The 16,373-nt window shown below is 40.3% G+C and overlaps 2 protein-coding genes across 3 annotated transcripts; both read left to right on the top strand.

Moving 5' to 3' along the window:
• The first annotated feature begins 1,672 nt into the window (after nt 1–1,672).
• On the top strand, nt 1,673–6,781 carry LOC134157578 (beta-microseminoprotein-like). 2 transcript variants are annotated; one of them, XM_062606661.1, is made up of 4 exons: nt 1,673–1,827; nt 4,827–4,926; nt 5,451–5,553; nt 6,405–6,781. In XM_062606661.1, exons 1-4 carry the CDS (start codon nt 1,825–1,827, stop codon nt 6,532–6,534), a joined length of 336 nt encoding a protein of 111 aa, XP_062462645.1. In that variant the 5' UTR covers nt 1,673–1,824; the 3' UTR covers nt 6,535–6,781. The 2 variants fall into 2 exon arrangements, with proteins under 2 accessions (XP_062462645.1, XP_062462644.1); XM_062606660.1 differs by lacking the exon at nt 1,673–1,827 and having other exon boundaries at nt 4,788–4,926.
• Nucleotides 6,782–6,790: 9 nt separating this feature from the next.
• LOC134157573 (beta-microseminoprotein-like) lies at nt 6,791–15,759 on the top strand. The gene is made up of 5 exons (XM_062606648.1): nt 6,791–6,804; nt 7,691–7,817; nt 13,330–13,438; nt 14,679–14,784; nt 15,478–15,759. Exons 1-5 carry the CDS (start codon nt 6,791–6,793, stop codon nt 15,605–15,607), a joined length of 486 nt encoding a protein of 161 aa, XP_062462632.1. The 3' UTR covers nt 15,608–15,759.
• The last annotated feature ends 614 nt before the right edge of the window (nt 15,760–16,373 follow it).

Here is a 16,373-nt window from a genome sequence, read left to right on the forward strand (position 1 = left end):
AATGCTTAATGTGACAAATAATGACTAAGTCTGGTCATATTGGTGGTGAAATAAATTGTGGTTACTTATTTTATGGTTTAGAAATTTTTTTTAAATTTTATTTTGCAGGAAAAATAATTTTTTACAACTGTAAAACATAATATCTATATTAACAGTGCCCCTTGGACTTGACCTTGTTGAACCCTCATGAGGTTTGCATGGGCCTGCTTCTCAGGCTTGTCCAAGTCCTTCTGGATGGCATCCTGTCCCTCAGGGTTGTCAACTGCACTACTCAGCTTTGTGTCAACTGCAGACTTGCTGACAACACACTCAATCCCACTGTCTGTGTTGTCAATGAATACTTTAAACAGTACTGGTCCCAGTACCCCTGAGACATGCTGTTTGGTAAGTGTAAGGTCTTGCACCTGAGAAAACAATCCAAGAATGCAGCGCAGGCTGGGATCTACCTGGCTGGGGAGAAGCACTGTGGAAAGAAATCTGGAGGTCCTGGTGCACAAGCTCAATGCAAGTGAGGAGTGTGCTGCTGCAGCTAAGAAAGCCAACAGGATGCTAGGTTACAAAGATACCACCAGCAGAGATAAAGATCCCACTTTACTTGACACTTGTCAGGCCTCACATAGAATACTGTGTTCAGTTTTGGTCCCTGCTATACAAAAAAGTTGTGGACAAGCTAGAAATTCTACAGAGAAGGGTACAGAGAAAGATGATCAAAGGCCTGGGAAGCCTGCCCTATGAGGAGAGGATGAAAGAACTGGCTTTGTTCAGCCTAAAGAAAAGAAGGCTCATGGGGGACCTCATTACCACGTTGCAGTGTTAAAAATGTGGCTACAAAGAAGATAGACACTCCCTTTTTAGAAGGAGTCACATAGAGAAGATGAGGGGTAATGGGCACAAATTATTCTGGGGGAGATTCTGGCTGGACACAAGAGGATAATTTTTCAAAATGAGAACAGTCAGCTACTGGAATAATCTCCCCAGCAAAGTGGTGGATTCGCCAGTGTTGGATACGTCTAAGATTCAGTGGGACAGGATGCTGGACACCTTGTCTAAATTGTGCTTTTGCCAAGAAAGGTTGGACCAAATGACCCCTGAGGTCCCTTCCAACCTGGTATTCTATGATTCTGTATAAAACTGATCATATACTCTGTCACAGTTACTCAGGTCAAAGCCTGAACAGTCCCACAGGAGAAGCTACAGGCTCTTTATGTGAGAGGAATGTTTTATTTTAGTTGAGAAGAGAAATGTTTAGTGTGATTTATCTTTGGCTAAGATTTGAATGTTAAGAAGTTTTAATACTGGTAATGGCCAAGTACGTTTGGTTATCTTGCAGTGCACACTGCAACATTAAACAAGAGTATGCAAAGATCTGGCAAAAGCTCCCTAAGCTATTGATATCTAGTTCCCTACTTTAAAGGTATTCCAGCCCACCGATAGCAGAAATAGTCAGCATGCATTCCTGCCACAACTACAAATCAGGTAACCATACAATATTGCCTACAGCCTACCTATCAATTATTGTATTTCATCAGAAAGACATTTATTCTAATCATAATGCTTCCAAGGAATACCAAGTTCCAGGTTCAACCTTTTACCCAGATCAGTGCTCTACAGAATCAAACATTTTCTCACTGTCAGCTGGCAAAATTTCAGTGATTTCTTCAGAAATGTCAACATAACTGCATTCCAGTTGAGTAAGCTTTTTTCCCCTAAACTTGAATTGCTCAACATAAAGGCACCATAAAATATTTGCTCTCAGATTCCATATAAAGCACTTTCAGAGGTCTTCTGGAGACTTGGAGCTCTTTGGAAGGCAAGCATTCCACAATGGTAAGTCAAAGGTTTAGATTTATGTTTTTTAAATGAGGATAGAGATAGCTATTTGCTTTAAAACTGCAAAGAAGGATATTTAAGAGAATCATGTAGCTATAAATTTTAAAACATGGATATATTCTATTAACTGCAAGCTGCAAAGAAAGCAAGGCACCTTTGTGAATTTTGTTGTTTTCTAATTCTTTGCAAGAAACTGCACATATACGGCTTGTCTTTCACTTGCTGTTATCTTTTTCTCAGAAATGTTTGTGAGAATTTCATAAACATTTAGGACCATGTTTTTAAAACTGACAGATTTGAAATACAGTTTAAAATATAGTTCTTTTACAATGAAAAGTGTAATACACAGTTATTTGCCTGCATTTCTGTTTTGTTCTATCAAGTTATGTCCTATTTCAGCTCTTCAAGCCTCCAAATATATTTGCCGAATCCGAATCAACAGTTAGGTAATGTTAAATAGATAGTCAAAGTCCTATGGCCCAATTTTCCTCTAATTTATGCTCACGTAATCCCCGAAGTTTCAGACACCAGTTACTAACTTTGAATCGAATCTCAGGACTGGCATAAGTTTTACAGAAGAGACAGTAGTTTCTGTAATATATGTAGATTCATGAATAAAGAGAGAAATTATCATCTACTTTTTTCTCTGCCTAAGATTTTTTGAGGGCTTGTCTATACTCAGATAAGACTTAATTGAGCAAAATAGTTTGGTAGCTCCATCCACATTAATTCATCCACTTTCAAAGGACATTAAACCCCATTCGGAGGATTCTGTTCTGCAAGATGGCTAGTGGCACCCCCTATTTAAGAGAGCAAACAAGAAAAAAAAAGTTCCTTGAAGTGCCTTGCTCACAGACCACCCAGAGCAACACAACTCTGGTGTTTAGCTAAGAGGTCTTGGCATCAGTATAACACTAATCTCTATAATTTCTGATGAGGGTTACTGTTTCAGCCAGTGCTTTCTTACCTATTTGATACCCTCTACTTACATGTAGAATCATAGAATAGTTAGGGTTGGAATCATCAAGTTCCAACCCCCCTGCCATGGGCAGGAACACCTCACACTAAACCATGTCACCCAAGGCTCTGTCCAACCTGGCCTTGACCACCGCCAGGGAAGGATGTTGAGATCCTCTGTGGAAAGCCATGATTCTCTGAGGTTACAAATCTCCGGATAGCTGCGCAGCACAGATGGCCTGACAGATACACTCCAAATGCATGTGGAGCCTCATCAGAAGCCAGCTGCAATGTTTCATCCTACAACTTCACAAAGAGGAGTTGCTTAGACAATTTTCCTTTGGCCAGGCACTACAGAATACCACTCTTTAAAGCATTTCAGTCTTTCTTCTTAACTTCTCTCATCCAGACTATGGTGCTGAGCACAGCAACTAGCTGTATTCTACCCCAAACCCTCAGGAACTCCAAATCACAGAACTGCTGTGGAAATTAAGCATTACACCCTTCCCAGACCACTTCACAGACCCTTCTCCTCCTCCTTTTCTCTACACCACAAATGTCCCACAGCCCTGTAAGAAAGCAGCACATCAAAGATTAAAATATGATTTTATTTTTTTTTTCACAACAGACGGAAGAGATTTCCCTTGCTCACCATCTGCCCAAGGTTCAGGACTTTTAAGTGTCTTTTGACATTCATGATTCAAGTAACCCAAAGTAGACAGCTGAGCTACCTAAAAACAAAGACTCTCATTGCTATTTTAAACCCCAGTTTTAAGTAGCAACAGCCTCTGGAGCTCAGGACAGTAATTTGGAAAAATCTACTTGTTATACAATCCTTTAATGTTAATCTGCAACCTCTATCAAGAAAATAGAGTAACTTCCTCCATCGTTTCTCAGCCTCTGTCCATTCCTAAACTTTTGCCTGAAGTTATCTAGCCTGAGCAATCCATCAAAATAATCCTGTGCTCTCTCATGCTTCTCCAGTCCTTCTATCCCTGTATAACCATCATTACAAAGTTATTCAGGCTTTTCCAGAAAAGTCTTGGTTATTCAGCAGGTCCCAATGGACATCTTTGAAGAGCTCTTACAGACGTTTAGCTGTTGCCTTCACTAGACAAAAGGAAGGTTGTGCTGTGACATATCCAGACTTGTGTGTGCATGGTTTGACAAGATGGCTCATGGGCTGCTAAGCAGAATGTACAGCTCTGGAATTTTGCATTGAGACACTCATTTGTGTCTCTCTTATCTGCACAGCCACAACTTACTGGAATATGATGAGGTCTGTGATCTCCACTTCACTGACAAATCTGGAGCAGTTGCTGTACCCAAGTGGAGAAATAAGATACTATACACACAGTGATTTGCTGGATAGATGCATTTGACTCAAAGGCAATAAATAAAACAATAGTAAGAGTCTGACAGGGCTTTCAAGTGTATAATACTACTATAGCATTTTGTGATTTCTAGAGATTGGACTTCAGCTGGTGTCAGATGCTGCTGACACAGTTCTGTCTTATAATTTTGGTGGGGCTTTTTCCACCTAAAGAAAAACCCACCAAAGCATTAAAATATCTGGAGTGTCCTTTTCCAGTATTTCCATGTACACATAATGTTATTTCTAATTTTTGATTCATGTTCAGTGACTTAGCTTTTGAAAATAAAGATAGCAGCCTTCCAGTGTCTCAAAGGGGCCTACAAGAATGCTGAAGAGGGACTCTTCGTCAGGGGCTGTAGCGATATGACAAGGGGCAATGGGTTTAAACTTAAAAAAGGGAAGTTCAGGTTAGATATAAGGAAGAAGTTCTTTACTGTGAGGGTGGTGAGGCACTGGAATGGGTTGCCCAGGGAAGCTGTGAAGGTTCAAGGCCAGATTGGACAGAGCCTTGGGTGACATGGTTTAGTGCGAGGTGTCCCTGCCTATGGCAGGGGGGTTGGAACTAGATGATCTTAAGGTCCTTTCCAGCCCTAACTATTCTATAATTCTATGATAATCAAAGCAGAATTAAATTCATGCTATGGGCTTTGTGTTTTTTTTACAGAAGAGCTTTCTGGCTTTCCTTGTTGCAATGGGCATCACAGTGACACTGGGTGATGCATACTGTTTTTCTAAAATAAACAAGCCAGAGGAGACCAATAAAGGTAAGAACAGGGAAGATTCTCTCATTTGATTGTCCTGTGGAATCTTGGCTCTATGTGGAGCTGCCAGGAAGGGCTCAAAATATAAGGGATGGAGAAGGTGTTAGAAAGACATGTATTGGTTGCAGCACCAAGTTGCCAAAAGTAGGAAAAAACAAAGTCTTCCCCAGGACTGGGTATGGCTGCAGCAATATTATTGCTACTGATGGTAGGTTGCTATGGCTATTCCAGCACATGATGCTGATGGAGGAGTTGAGAGTAGTTCTGAATAGTATGTTAACAGGTGGGGGACCTGGCTCTTTGGTTGCTCACTTTCATCCCAGGTCTGTCACACTGAAACAGTCTCTAACAAGTGAGGAAGAAATAAGTTCATGCTGTCAAAATAGTCCAGATAATGACCTAGAGAACTTTATTACTGCCAAGAAAAAACATTTTCAGAATACTTGAAATAATTTTAAACTTTTCAGCCTTTATGTGGAGGCTTAAAGAATTATTTTTTTTTTTTTTTTTTCTGCTTTCTCATGCAGGCTGTGTCCTGGATGGAAAACTGTACCCCTACGGAGAGATCGCAAGGACAGAAAATTGCTTCAGGTGCCACTGCAGCAAAACACATATACAGTGTTGCTCCCTGTAAGTTTGAACTTCTTGGTAGCATCATTGCCTGTAGGAAAAGCACAGTTTTCAATTTGCTGGGGGTAAATGAGTTTCTAAGGGCACAAGAGAGCCTTTCCTCACCCATGTAAAAGAGCTAGGGCAAGCCACATACAGCTTTTGATCATTTTTATCCTTGGCAGCATTTACCTTAACTTACTTTCTGCTGACCAGGAGTGGACACAGGTCCTTCCAGACACAACCAGTTGGTTGCCTTTAATTTGTAGGAACTGGTGAACTCCTCTTATGCTGCAGTTAAGTCTTTCCTTAGCAGGTAAAGTTGGGGTAGGAAGGAATTAGTTCCACAAGGGACTCAAGTGAAGCTCCTCTAGAGGGCTTATGATGATCCTTTTTATGATCCTTTCCAGAGGTGCTTGTCTCCAGTTAATATGCTGACCCAAGAGATACAATCTATCTCCAATATCCTCCTCTCAGACTACCTTCTCTAAGGGCCAAAATTTCTTGATTATGATTATCACCTTTGCTCAGGTGACAATGTCTCAGGAAACAGCTACCACATTCTAAACAAACTTGCAATAATGAAAAAGTAATGGAAAAAGAGATAAAAGATGCCAAAGCCATGCTTATGTTGGTCTGTAGAGTGGTGTGATAGAAATCCCTGTGCTAGTCCTGAGCATACTGCTACATCTGCACAGCACACTGCAGCAAGGTATCATTTGAGGTCCTAGAAGCTGTAGTTGTGGGAGCTTTCAAACTAGCTAAACTGGTCTTAGGCATAGCAACAGAGATTAATTCCATCTATAATCATTGAACCACTGAATCGTTTATTGCTGTCAAGCTAACATTTGGTTTCTTTTTGCCAATGACAGCTTTCATACTCCTCTCAGTTATGACAGAGAGAGCTGTAGAGTCATTTTCAATAAAAAAACCTGTGACTATGAAGTGGTACAGAAGAGCGACCCCACAAAGGAGTGTAACAGCTATTCTCGTGTGGGCTAACACAACATCTGTTCCAAACCTTTCTGCACTGTGGAATTCCTTCCCTTCCTACAGATGTTTTGCCTTCACAGAGAAGCTTGAAGAGATGGGAGATCTTCTAAGAGAGCACTTCAACAGCTCACTTCTAATCTTCCAATCGTTCTAATTCAGTGTACAAGATGCATAATCATATACAATGTTTCATTTGTTATTACTTGCATCACTGAGCTTTTTTAAACATAATAAATCCAGATGAAACACCCAGAAATGCCTCATAATGGTTCTTTTTAGGTAATAACATGGGGCAATGTCACCTTCTTTGAGAAAGGAATGAATCCACATCACTACTCTGACATGCTCTGCACCAGTACCGCTGGCACAAGCCACGCTCATGCTTTTCAGGGTCTGTTCTAGCCAAGGGTCACAGCAGACATTTTAGCTCACTAGATGTCAAAGTCCGTTATCATTTGGAAAGTATGCATTGTTTGGGACATGCTGTACAATTGGACCTACTCAGGACACACCTAAACTGCTGCAGGAGTTTTGGCAAGAGTCCCCTGAAAACAGTGGATGGAAGATCATCATCCTTTTTCTTGCCCCTACCCACTTATTTTCTCCCATGTGGCCTCTTCCAAGCCTTGCTTCTGAAAATCTGCACACACTGCACTGCAGCAGTCAGTGGTTCTTGCCCACACTGAAAAAAAATATCTAGGTCCCTGCCCATGGCAGGGGGAAGGAGGGGAAGGGTGGGACTAGGTGATCTTAAGGTCCTTTCTCACTCTAACTGTTCTATGATTCTGTGATCAGTCCCTGGAGACATGCTTCCTCATGGCAACAGCTTGAGGTACTAATAAAAAGCAGATGCCTTCTGTCTCTTTAGTAGAAAAATTCCCCAGATCCCTGGGGAGAGAAATCCAGTGATGGGCTTTAAAACTGAATCTTACACCTGGCAATTGTTAATATCCTAAATCTGTCCACACAGGAGAGCAGGCAACAATACCCTATAAAATACTGCTTGTACATGGTCTCTATGCTCCAGAACTATTACTGCATTTAACTGTTGTGTGTCTTAAGAAAGAACACATCTTCCAAGACAAATGGGCTGTTCAATGATCCATAAGCACAACAGGTCTGTTTTCTTGTAAGAGTATGAGGTTACACACAGCTGAACACTTAGAGAAGGGTTCCTCACACGGTCCCAAATCAATTATCAGCTTGTATTTATTCAGCAGAGGTACTTGCTTCTCAAGACAACCCATCTCAAACTCTGCAAGCCATCAGTAGACTCAGAAGGATTTAAGTTGGTATGTTTTCTCTGGTTTTGTTTTTGGTAATTCGCCAGTGAAAACTCTTTTAAACTTTCTTATGGCTTCACTCAAGATATCTCCTTTTGGGAAAAGGATTCCAGCATTTTGCAAGCAGTGGTGTTACATACTTCGCCTTTTAAAGTTCTCTGTGCTGCAGGCTGGGTATCAATCAATAACTGTTTCTGTACAGTTGGTTCCTGCAAGGCAAAAAAAAATGTGAGGGACCTGAATTAGTCGGTTCAGCTTTTTCCAATATAAATGTTTGCACATGCCTTTTTTAAATCTTCCAGTCTCTGATTTGATCATGTCATGCCTCTGAACAGCAGCGTGTGGAAATGAACGTTCTCATATTGCTTAAGGTCCAAAGGTAAGTTTTTTCCACTTCGTATACTGCAGGAAAGGAACAATTTTGAAACTTGCCCTGACTTCTCCCCTTTTTTGCCAGTTCATGTCAAAATTACACAGAACACAGCCTCAACTGGTACCTGAAAGAACGTTCTCACTTACAGAACAGCTGCAGCTTCTTAGGGCGATATTTTTAGCATGGACATCCAAAGGCTTCCTACATAGCTCACAGGAGTGTTTCTTGAGAAAAATCAGGGTGTTTTTTTCTTCCACCCCCTCCTCCTTTTTAAATCCTCATTTTAAAAATTTACTTTTTCATGGCTAACAAAAATGACTGGGAGGTTCCTCATGGTTTATTTGTTTAATTCAAACCACTGAGATGTGCACACATCAAGATTAACACTCAGTTTGTTGTAGTTTGAAGCTGTGCTATGTGATCCTGGAATTATTTTAGTATTCCAAGTTTTTTCCTACTAGTCTTATAAATTAAGACTGCGTTTTTCTTCTAAAACTTCTGAAACTTAGTTATTATCTCATAAGGTTACATTTGTGTTTTTAATATTAATAGCTCCTCAGTAAGTCTTCATATTTTAAGTGATTTACAGACGCGTAGTTCATTTTTAAATGAAATAGAATTCCATGCCATGATAGCTGTCTTGATGCTGTTCTGTTCTAGTTGCTGCCCATCAGGAACAGACAGGAAGGGTGCAACACGGGCAATGGAAGGAAACAGGATTTTACACATTATATTGGAATTAAAGAGAAAAAATCCCAACAGCCAAGATACCCCATGGGTTTGGCTGAAGCATTTTGTGACTGCCCTTCCCACCTCAGTCTGTTCTGAGTCCATACTGCAACAATACCCATGGAAATAGTGACTAATGCGTTTAGGAACTTGAAACAATCTCATGCTCTCTAAACAGAGCTGAAATACAGTGTAGGTATAGAATTAACAGAACTTCCAAAAAAAAAAAAAAAAAAAGGCACAGAGGTCACTCAAGTAAGTAACTGACAGTGACAATATAAAACTGAAGTTAAGCCTCCTTTCATTTAGTCCATGCATGTGCACGTTGTGTTAAAGATGGAAGACTGCATTAAATGTAAAATGAATACAATTCTTGGCTATTTCCTACACCAGGAGAGATATGAAGACAAGCTTTGAGGTTTGTAGGTATATGAACCTCAGAGTTAACAAAAATATTTCCACCAAGATAAAACTTCCTTCTATCACACCTACAGACTGTTTCTGTGTCAACAGTGCACTGTGTATTTTAGCAGTTTGCTTGGGCTTTTTTCTATAAATGTTGTTCTTTCTCACATGCAAATGTGGCAGACTTTGCTTAACAATTGTAAAAGCCATGTACATTGTACCTAGTACTGTTAGTTCAAGGTCAAGACAAATTTATATGTAAAATTGTGTTTACTTGTGATCTGATATGCCTCATGCTTTCTCTTCTTGCTTTCTGCCTCTCAATGGTAGTCAACCTACTGGTGTTAATAACAGGATATGTGAACTTACCTTCTGTAAGGAGTCCTGCACTTAACTCCCTCCTATAGAAAGCTGATTCCCTGTCAAGAATGTGAGAGTAGTACTCTAATGCTGGGTTAAGTAGCAAGGTTTCTGGCCTGCTTTCATTCTAGTTGATCTCCTCTAGCTTTAAGTTCATAAATAACATTACTGCTCCAAAACCATGCTGTGCTTCTCTGTTTACTGCCTAGCACTAAAAGATACAGAAAAAACAAGGCTGACAATATTGCATTACTCTTATTATCTCTGCAGTCAGTGACATGTAACTAGAAACCCCAGCTGAAGAATGACTAAGTAAAATAGTGAGGTAAATCTTCAAAGAAAGTTTCCAAGATTTTTCCCTGCCTTAGGAAGAAACACGATAGATGGAAAGAGGACACAGAACTGGGCAGAACACTGATATTCTTAAAATATTTTTAGTAAGAAATAAACCAGTTGGGAAGAAAACATAAGATTTCAACAAAGTAATGTTTGTTGGAGATATCTGTTGCCCACACAAGTGATATACCTATCGTCCTGTACAAAAACAGCATGAAGAAACAACATAATATAGGCCACAGGTTACCTAACTAATCAATGTATGAATGGACTATCTTCATAGTTTGCTGCTCTGAGTAGTTTCAGCACCACAACATGTTGTTAGGGTCCCCCGGGTTCACAGATCACGCAGGAGCTTCCTCACCATGGCCAAGCTTACACAGGTTACTCCCTGCTGCATCCCAAAGAAAGCTGCTTGCAAGAACTTTTCTCCATATCTAGCATAGCTTGCACCTAGAAAACAGGGAGGGTCAGGCAATGGGAACAACAGGGTGGTTACTGCTTGTCTGAAAAGTTGAGAAAGAAAACACTCATGCACATTGGTTGGATTTTTGGATTTTGGAGTTGAGTGACAAAGGTGTTTTCTGTCACTCAGCACCAAATCAGCAACTTGACTGCATTTTGGCTGCAACAAATTCCAGAAGTTTCACTGTAATACACTAGTATCAGAAACTGCTGTGTTTGGTAACTTACATTCACATACAAAAACTGCTGAAGGGTGCCTTTCAAGCAAGATATTGAATCAAACTCCACAACATAAAAAAAGAAAAAAAAAAAAAAAGAACATAAATCAGTGCAATGTGATGATACTTTTTTTCCAAACTGTCACAGAATATTTGCTCCAGATTATCTTTGAGGACATGGAGGAGCCAATAACTTAGGAAAGACTCTGTGGTACTTTCCACAGTCTTGTCAGCCAAGGAGAAATAGTTCTCAGAACAAAAAGATTAAAAAAACAGACAAGCAAAGCTCTTGCTTTTTCTTCTGTAAAGAGATTTCCAATGCCTGTACTCATGTTTTGTTGGTTTGCCAATGATTAGGAGTCAAGGGCAGGAGCCTCATGGCTGTGATATTAGTCATCTCCTGCTTCAGGGCAGTGCATGCATCAGCATTGCCAAATCTAACTTATTAGATAGGCTGACTGTGGGCAGCTTTATCAAACCTATGAACTTCAGCAGGCACTTCAGCTCTTCTCTGCCATCCTGAAGAAAGATCTGGTAACTGCAGAAAAAACAATTTACGCAACCTACCCAGTGGAAAGCCAGCTAAGATGCCCCTGTGAATAGTGGTCTCTGGCCTGCAGTGCAACAATGCTGGCGTTCTCACATGGACTTTGTGAGCTACCTCTCAGCTTTGTAGTTTGGGTAGAAGACCTGGGGTAGTCACCCCAGCTTGGAGTTCAACCTCTACTCCCAATCCCGCACAATAATGGAACACAATTAGGCTTCTACCTAATGGAAAACTGAACAAAAAAAATGGCTATCTATGACCCTTTTCTAAAGTCCTGCAGATGCCATCCACTCTCCACAGAAACCATGTTTTACATGTAACCCTTCCAACCACTACTCCTTTCCTACAAGAGCTTTTTTTCATGCTCAGCTGATGAAGAAAGCTGAATGATTGTTCCAGGTCCCTCTCTTGAAATGTAGGTGGTTCAAACTCAGCATGCAACTTTTGTTGTCAGTGACAGCCACAATGTCTCTAATAGGTTTCTCAGGGCAAGTGCTAAATACTCATTTTAGACTCAAAATTTCTTTCAAAGTACCTCCTATGACTGCTCTCCAGATCTGGTGTGGCACAAAAGCCACACCTGTCTTTTCACTGCCTTTTAGAACTAAACCTTCCTGTATATAATTAGCTTATTTTAATAATGTCCTCCCCATGAGGTCATTCTGCAGAAACCTCATTGGAGATATTCATGCATGTTCAGTTTGCTCAGTGACTGACATAATGAATTCCCTCTCTATATAAGTCCTCTGAGAAGATGAGCTTCCTACAGGCTGCCTCCGTACTGAAAGCCTCATAATGGTGAGTCCTTACATTTTATACTGTAAAAAAACATGTAATGTTGCTATAGATTTTAAAGGAGGCTCTTCTGGATTAACTCAGGATTCAGACATCTAAGCAACTTGGAGGAAGTATAAATTCTGTGGTTTGCAAGCAAAAGTCAGACAGATAGCCACAGGCAGGTAAAACCTTGGGTAACATATCAGCATGTATATGTCAAGAGATGTCTAATAGGAGTTCAGCTAAGGCTTTTTATTATAACCTGTTTTCATTTACATGTAATGTTTGGAGATACCTTTTCTGGCAGAAAGCAGCCCTGTCATATCTCAACCTATAACTGGTTAGTTTTTGTGAAGAGTCTAGATAATATCTGAAGTTAAACTCAAAAATGTCTTAATTTTTACTCATTTGCAGCTCTGTGGGTTTTAATCTCTCTTCTGCAAAATAAAATGCTAGTTTCTCCTCGCCTCTCAGCTATAACTTTTTTATCAGTCACCAGTTCAACTCTTTCCAAAACAAACACACATAAATACAATGTGTGTGTGTGTCATTGTCTACTCCCGGTCTACTTTTACCAACATTTGAAATTCATCACTGCTAATTCCATCGTAGAGTTCTTCTGCTCTTTTCCTTCACATCCGTAATGAAAACTTTGAATATCAGGTTGAAATATTTGAAGGGCTAAGAGACTAGCTGAGAAATTTAAGCTGACCTTTCAGAAAAAGCTGATGACAAAAGTTAGATAGTACAGAGTTACCTAGGTTGGAAAGGACATCTGCAAGTCATTTGGTCATGCCTCCTGCCCAAAGCAGGGCCAAGGTCTTGAGAGTTCAACTGTAGCTGAAGTTCTTCGGCTTGTTCCTAGTCCTTCAATATTAGGTTAACACTCCCAGTGGGTTCTTCAGACTCCTGTGAAGAAGTTTTTACAACTAGGAGTGAGGTTAGTAGCAGAGGCAGTCAGTGACTGATCCCATGGAGAAAAGAAGAACAAGAAAAATTAAAAGGGGAAGCGAACAGAATACACTCCTTTCAGAAACAGTTCTGGGTCTACAAGTTCTGTATCAGGCAGTGCTTGCTTTTAACACCTTGGAAAAAAGACAGGCTCTTTCGCTCCTCCCACATAATGCTCTGCTTCTGCTTCTTCTAAATGGTTCCTATTCCTGGTTGCATACTGAAGTTTCTAAACTGCAAAAGAATTGGATTTTTGATTTGAAGCCACAATGTATTTTGTTATTTCTAATGGTAGTATTTATGATCAAGAAATATTAATAGTTACTTAAATATTCCTATGAATTCTGCTTTCTTGTACAGAAAACCATCTTGGCCTGCCTTCTTGTTCTTGCTGTTAGCATTCCACTGTCCAATGCTTATTGTGTCCGTCAGCCATCGAAGCCAGAGTTGTCTGATGGCAAGATTGTAGGTAAGAAATCAGCTAACATCAACTTGACAGATGCCACCACAAGTACTGCCTGATTTGGTTTGTCCGTTCCATACAATTTATCAAAATTCAAAAGTAAGTGGAAACAGTGGAGAGAAAACTTTAGGAAAGGGGAGGAAAATGGGGCATGGAGAGCAGGGCATTTATAATGCTATAAAAAAGAAGAGGTTATCTGAGGAGCATCACACAGGCCAAATTAAAAATTAATTTTGTGTAGGGAAGTAGCACAGGCTTACTTTATCCATCTGCATGATGCAATAATTCATGTTTTCAGTATGGCAGCATATTTAGAAATACAAAGAAGGGGGAAAAGGGCCTTTCTCTGTGTGTGTGTAGACAGTATAAAGTAGGAATCAGATTGGCAAGTGTTCAGCACACTGATTAATTTACTCATTAGTTGTTTCCCTGTCCAAAACAAGTTCTTAAGAACTGAATGGCTGCTCCACTTGAGTCTGAGACTGTTTCTCCAGAACATAGCTTCTCTCATCTGTAGATTGATAGATTAGCTATAAGAAAATAAGTGCTCAAAAAAGAAACATGGAATTATTTGGACACAAGAAAAGGTGTTATGTGCCAATATGCAAAATAAACCAAGTGCCTCCAAAACAAGATTTTCTTGGAAAGATAGTGCTACTGCTCGACAAGTGGGTTAGCATTGCTAAAGAAACAAGACATTTATAGGCCAAGATACAACCTAGAAATCCCAAACTCTCCAGTCTGTCTTGTCCTAGCCGCATAAAATACTACTTTCCAGATCACTTATTTAGAAAGTGTATTCTGTGAGTATTGATGGGAACTTTATATACAATATGTTCTTTCTTCCTACAGTTTGGGATTGGGAAAGTTTTCCAGGCAGATTTAGTCTTGCTCTAAATGAAGAGTCAACAGTAGTTGGTGTCAATGAGGGGGAAAGTCAAAGCCTTTTCTAAATTCTGACCAGGTCTGTGCCTGGGGGCTCCAACTCCTATACTTAAAGACGAACTACTCCAGGAAATGTGGTGCTGCTGCTCATCACAGGAAACAGAGGCAGCCAGGTTACCCTTCTCCATGCATTAGAATAGTAGCAGTCCTGCTCTGTAGCAGTCTTTGGGAACCTATTTTTTTGCCAGATAGGGATGCTAATGTAAAAAGCCTGCAAAGATCCAACCCATTTTGAGCAAGCAGTAGTGTTGCTACTGCAGTAGGTCTGACACTGAAGGCTGCTTGCACACACTGTTTTCAGGATGCCGTGACTTGAATGGAGAGCTGCATGAACTTGATTCCCAGTGGAGGACTGACAGCTGCCATGATTGCTCTTGTTCTGAGGGTGCAATTGACTGCTGCTCCAGGTGAGTTCAGAGCAGCAGTGGGGGGTTTCCTCTGCTGCCATGACATAACACAAAACATTCCTTTTTATGCAGGGGTCCCTGAGAAATGACTGTGACCCTTCTCTTGCTCACTTGATATCACAAAGTTACACATTAACCCAATACCATCATCTCTGAACACGCAAAGAAACTCCGCTGACAAATATACCTCATGTTTAACAAATTATTCTTGATTTTAAGAAGAGTACTTCATCCTTCTCGGGGATAACATTTCAGGCAAGATACTGATTCAAGAGAGGCCACATAGTTACTTAAGAAATTTCTACTGCTCCTAATTCAGGTCTTCCCAAAGCCACACATTACCCCTCTTTTCTTTGAGGGGCAGCTCAAGATACACTGGCCTGCCTGTAATTTTCCTATAGTGACACCCAACCACTCATGCAATTTTGTTCCATACTGTGGCTGAAGAGAAAAAGCAATGATAGTGGAGTAGCAAATAAACACAACAGACATCATTTAGGTTTAAATAAGATTAGTAAACTACAACTTTCTATTCATCCTGCTTAAGCAGCAGACTAAGTAACATTTGTGTGAGCCCCCTTTTCTGCTCTTGAGCACCTTCCCAGTATAGACTCCTCCTACTAAAGGTGTAGATATGGAAGCTGTTTACTTCTTGATCTCATCATCTCTTTGTCTTTCTTTTCCTGACCGCAGCTTCTCAACACCGTCTGACTATGATGAAGAGAATTGTGTAAGCATTTTCAACAAGGAGACCTGCACTTATAAAGTAGTGGAGAAAGATGATCACTCAAAAGAATGCCCAGTACATGAGTGGGTGGGCTAATAAAGAAGGATTGTGGATTTGGGAATTATTTCCTTTTTTGTTTGTTTTAAGGGTTCTTTATCACAAATGAAAACAACCTGAAAAATGCAGCTGTAAAGTGAAATCTACTCATAAATCCTAATGCATAATAAAACTGAGTATCCACTCACAAAGGAGTCCCTTGCTTTCTCTGCCTTCGGCTTCCCCATGAAGAAAGAACTGACTTGTTCCTTCCTTAAGACCATAAATTAAACATTTTAAATTTTAAAGCACCCTCAGTAGATGTTAATTATAATTCTTCCGAATTCATAACTCAGTGCTAGGGAGTATATTCTGCTATCTCTGCACAGCTAAAAGAAAAACAGAGGAAGCATCAGAAATTCATGTGACATTTGCTTGTTTGAGGACGGAAACCTAAAGAATTAATATTAAAAAAAAAGAAAAGAAATGGAACATGGAACTGTTGGAACAAGTCCAGAGAAGGGCCACAAGGATGATGAGGGGACTGGAGCACTTCCCCGTAGGAAGATAGGCTGAGAAAGTTGGGTCTGTTCAGCCTGGAGAAGAGAAGGCTGCGTGGAGACCTCATAGCAGCCTTCCAGTATCTGAAGGGGGCTATAGGGGTGCTGGAGAGGGACTCTTCATTAGAGACTGCAGTGATAGGACAAGGGATAACGGGTTAAAACGTAAACAGGGGAAGTTTAGATTGGATGTAAGGAGGAAATTCTTTCCTGTTAGGGTGGTGAGGCATTGGAATGGGTTGCCCAGGGAGGCTGTGAATGCTCCA

Source organism: Pezoporus occidentalis, unplaced genomic scaffold (assembly GCF_034315485.1).
Source record: "Pezoporus occidentalis ecotype Australia unplaced genomic scaffold, CSIRO_AGI_Poc_V1 ctg98, whole genome shotgun sequence".
NCBI classification, from domain to species: domain Eukaryota; kingdom Metazoa; phylum Chordata; class Aves; order Psittaciformes; family Psittacidae; genus Pezoporus; species Pezoporus occidentalis.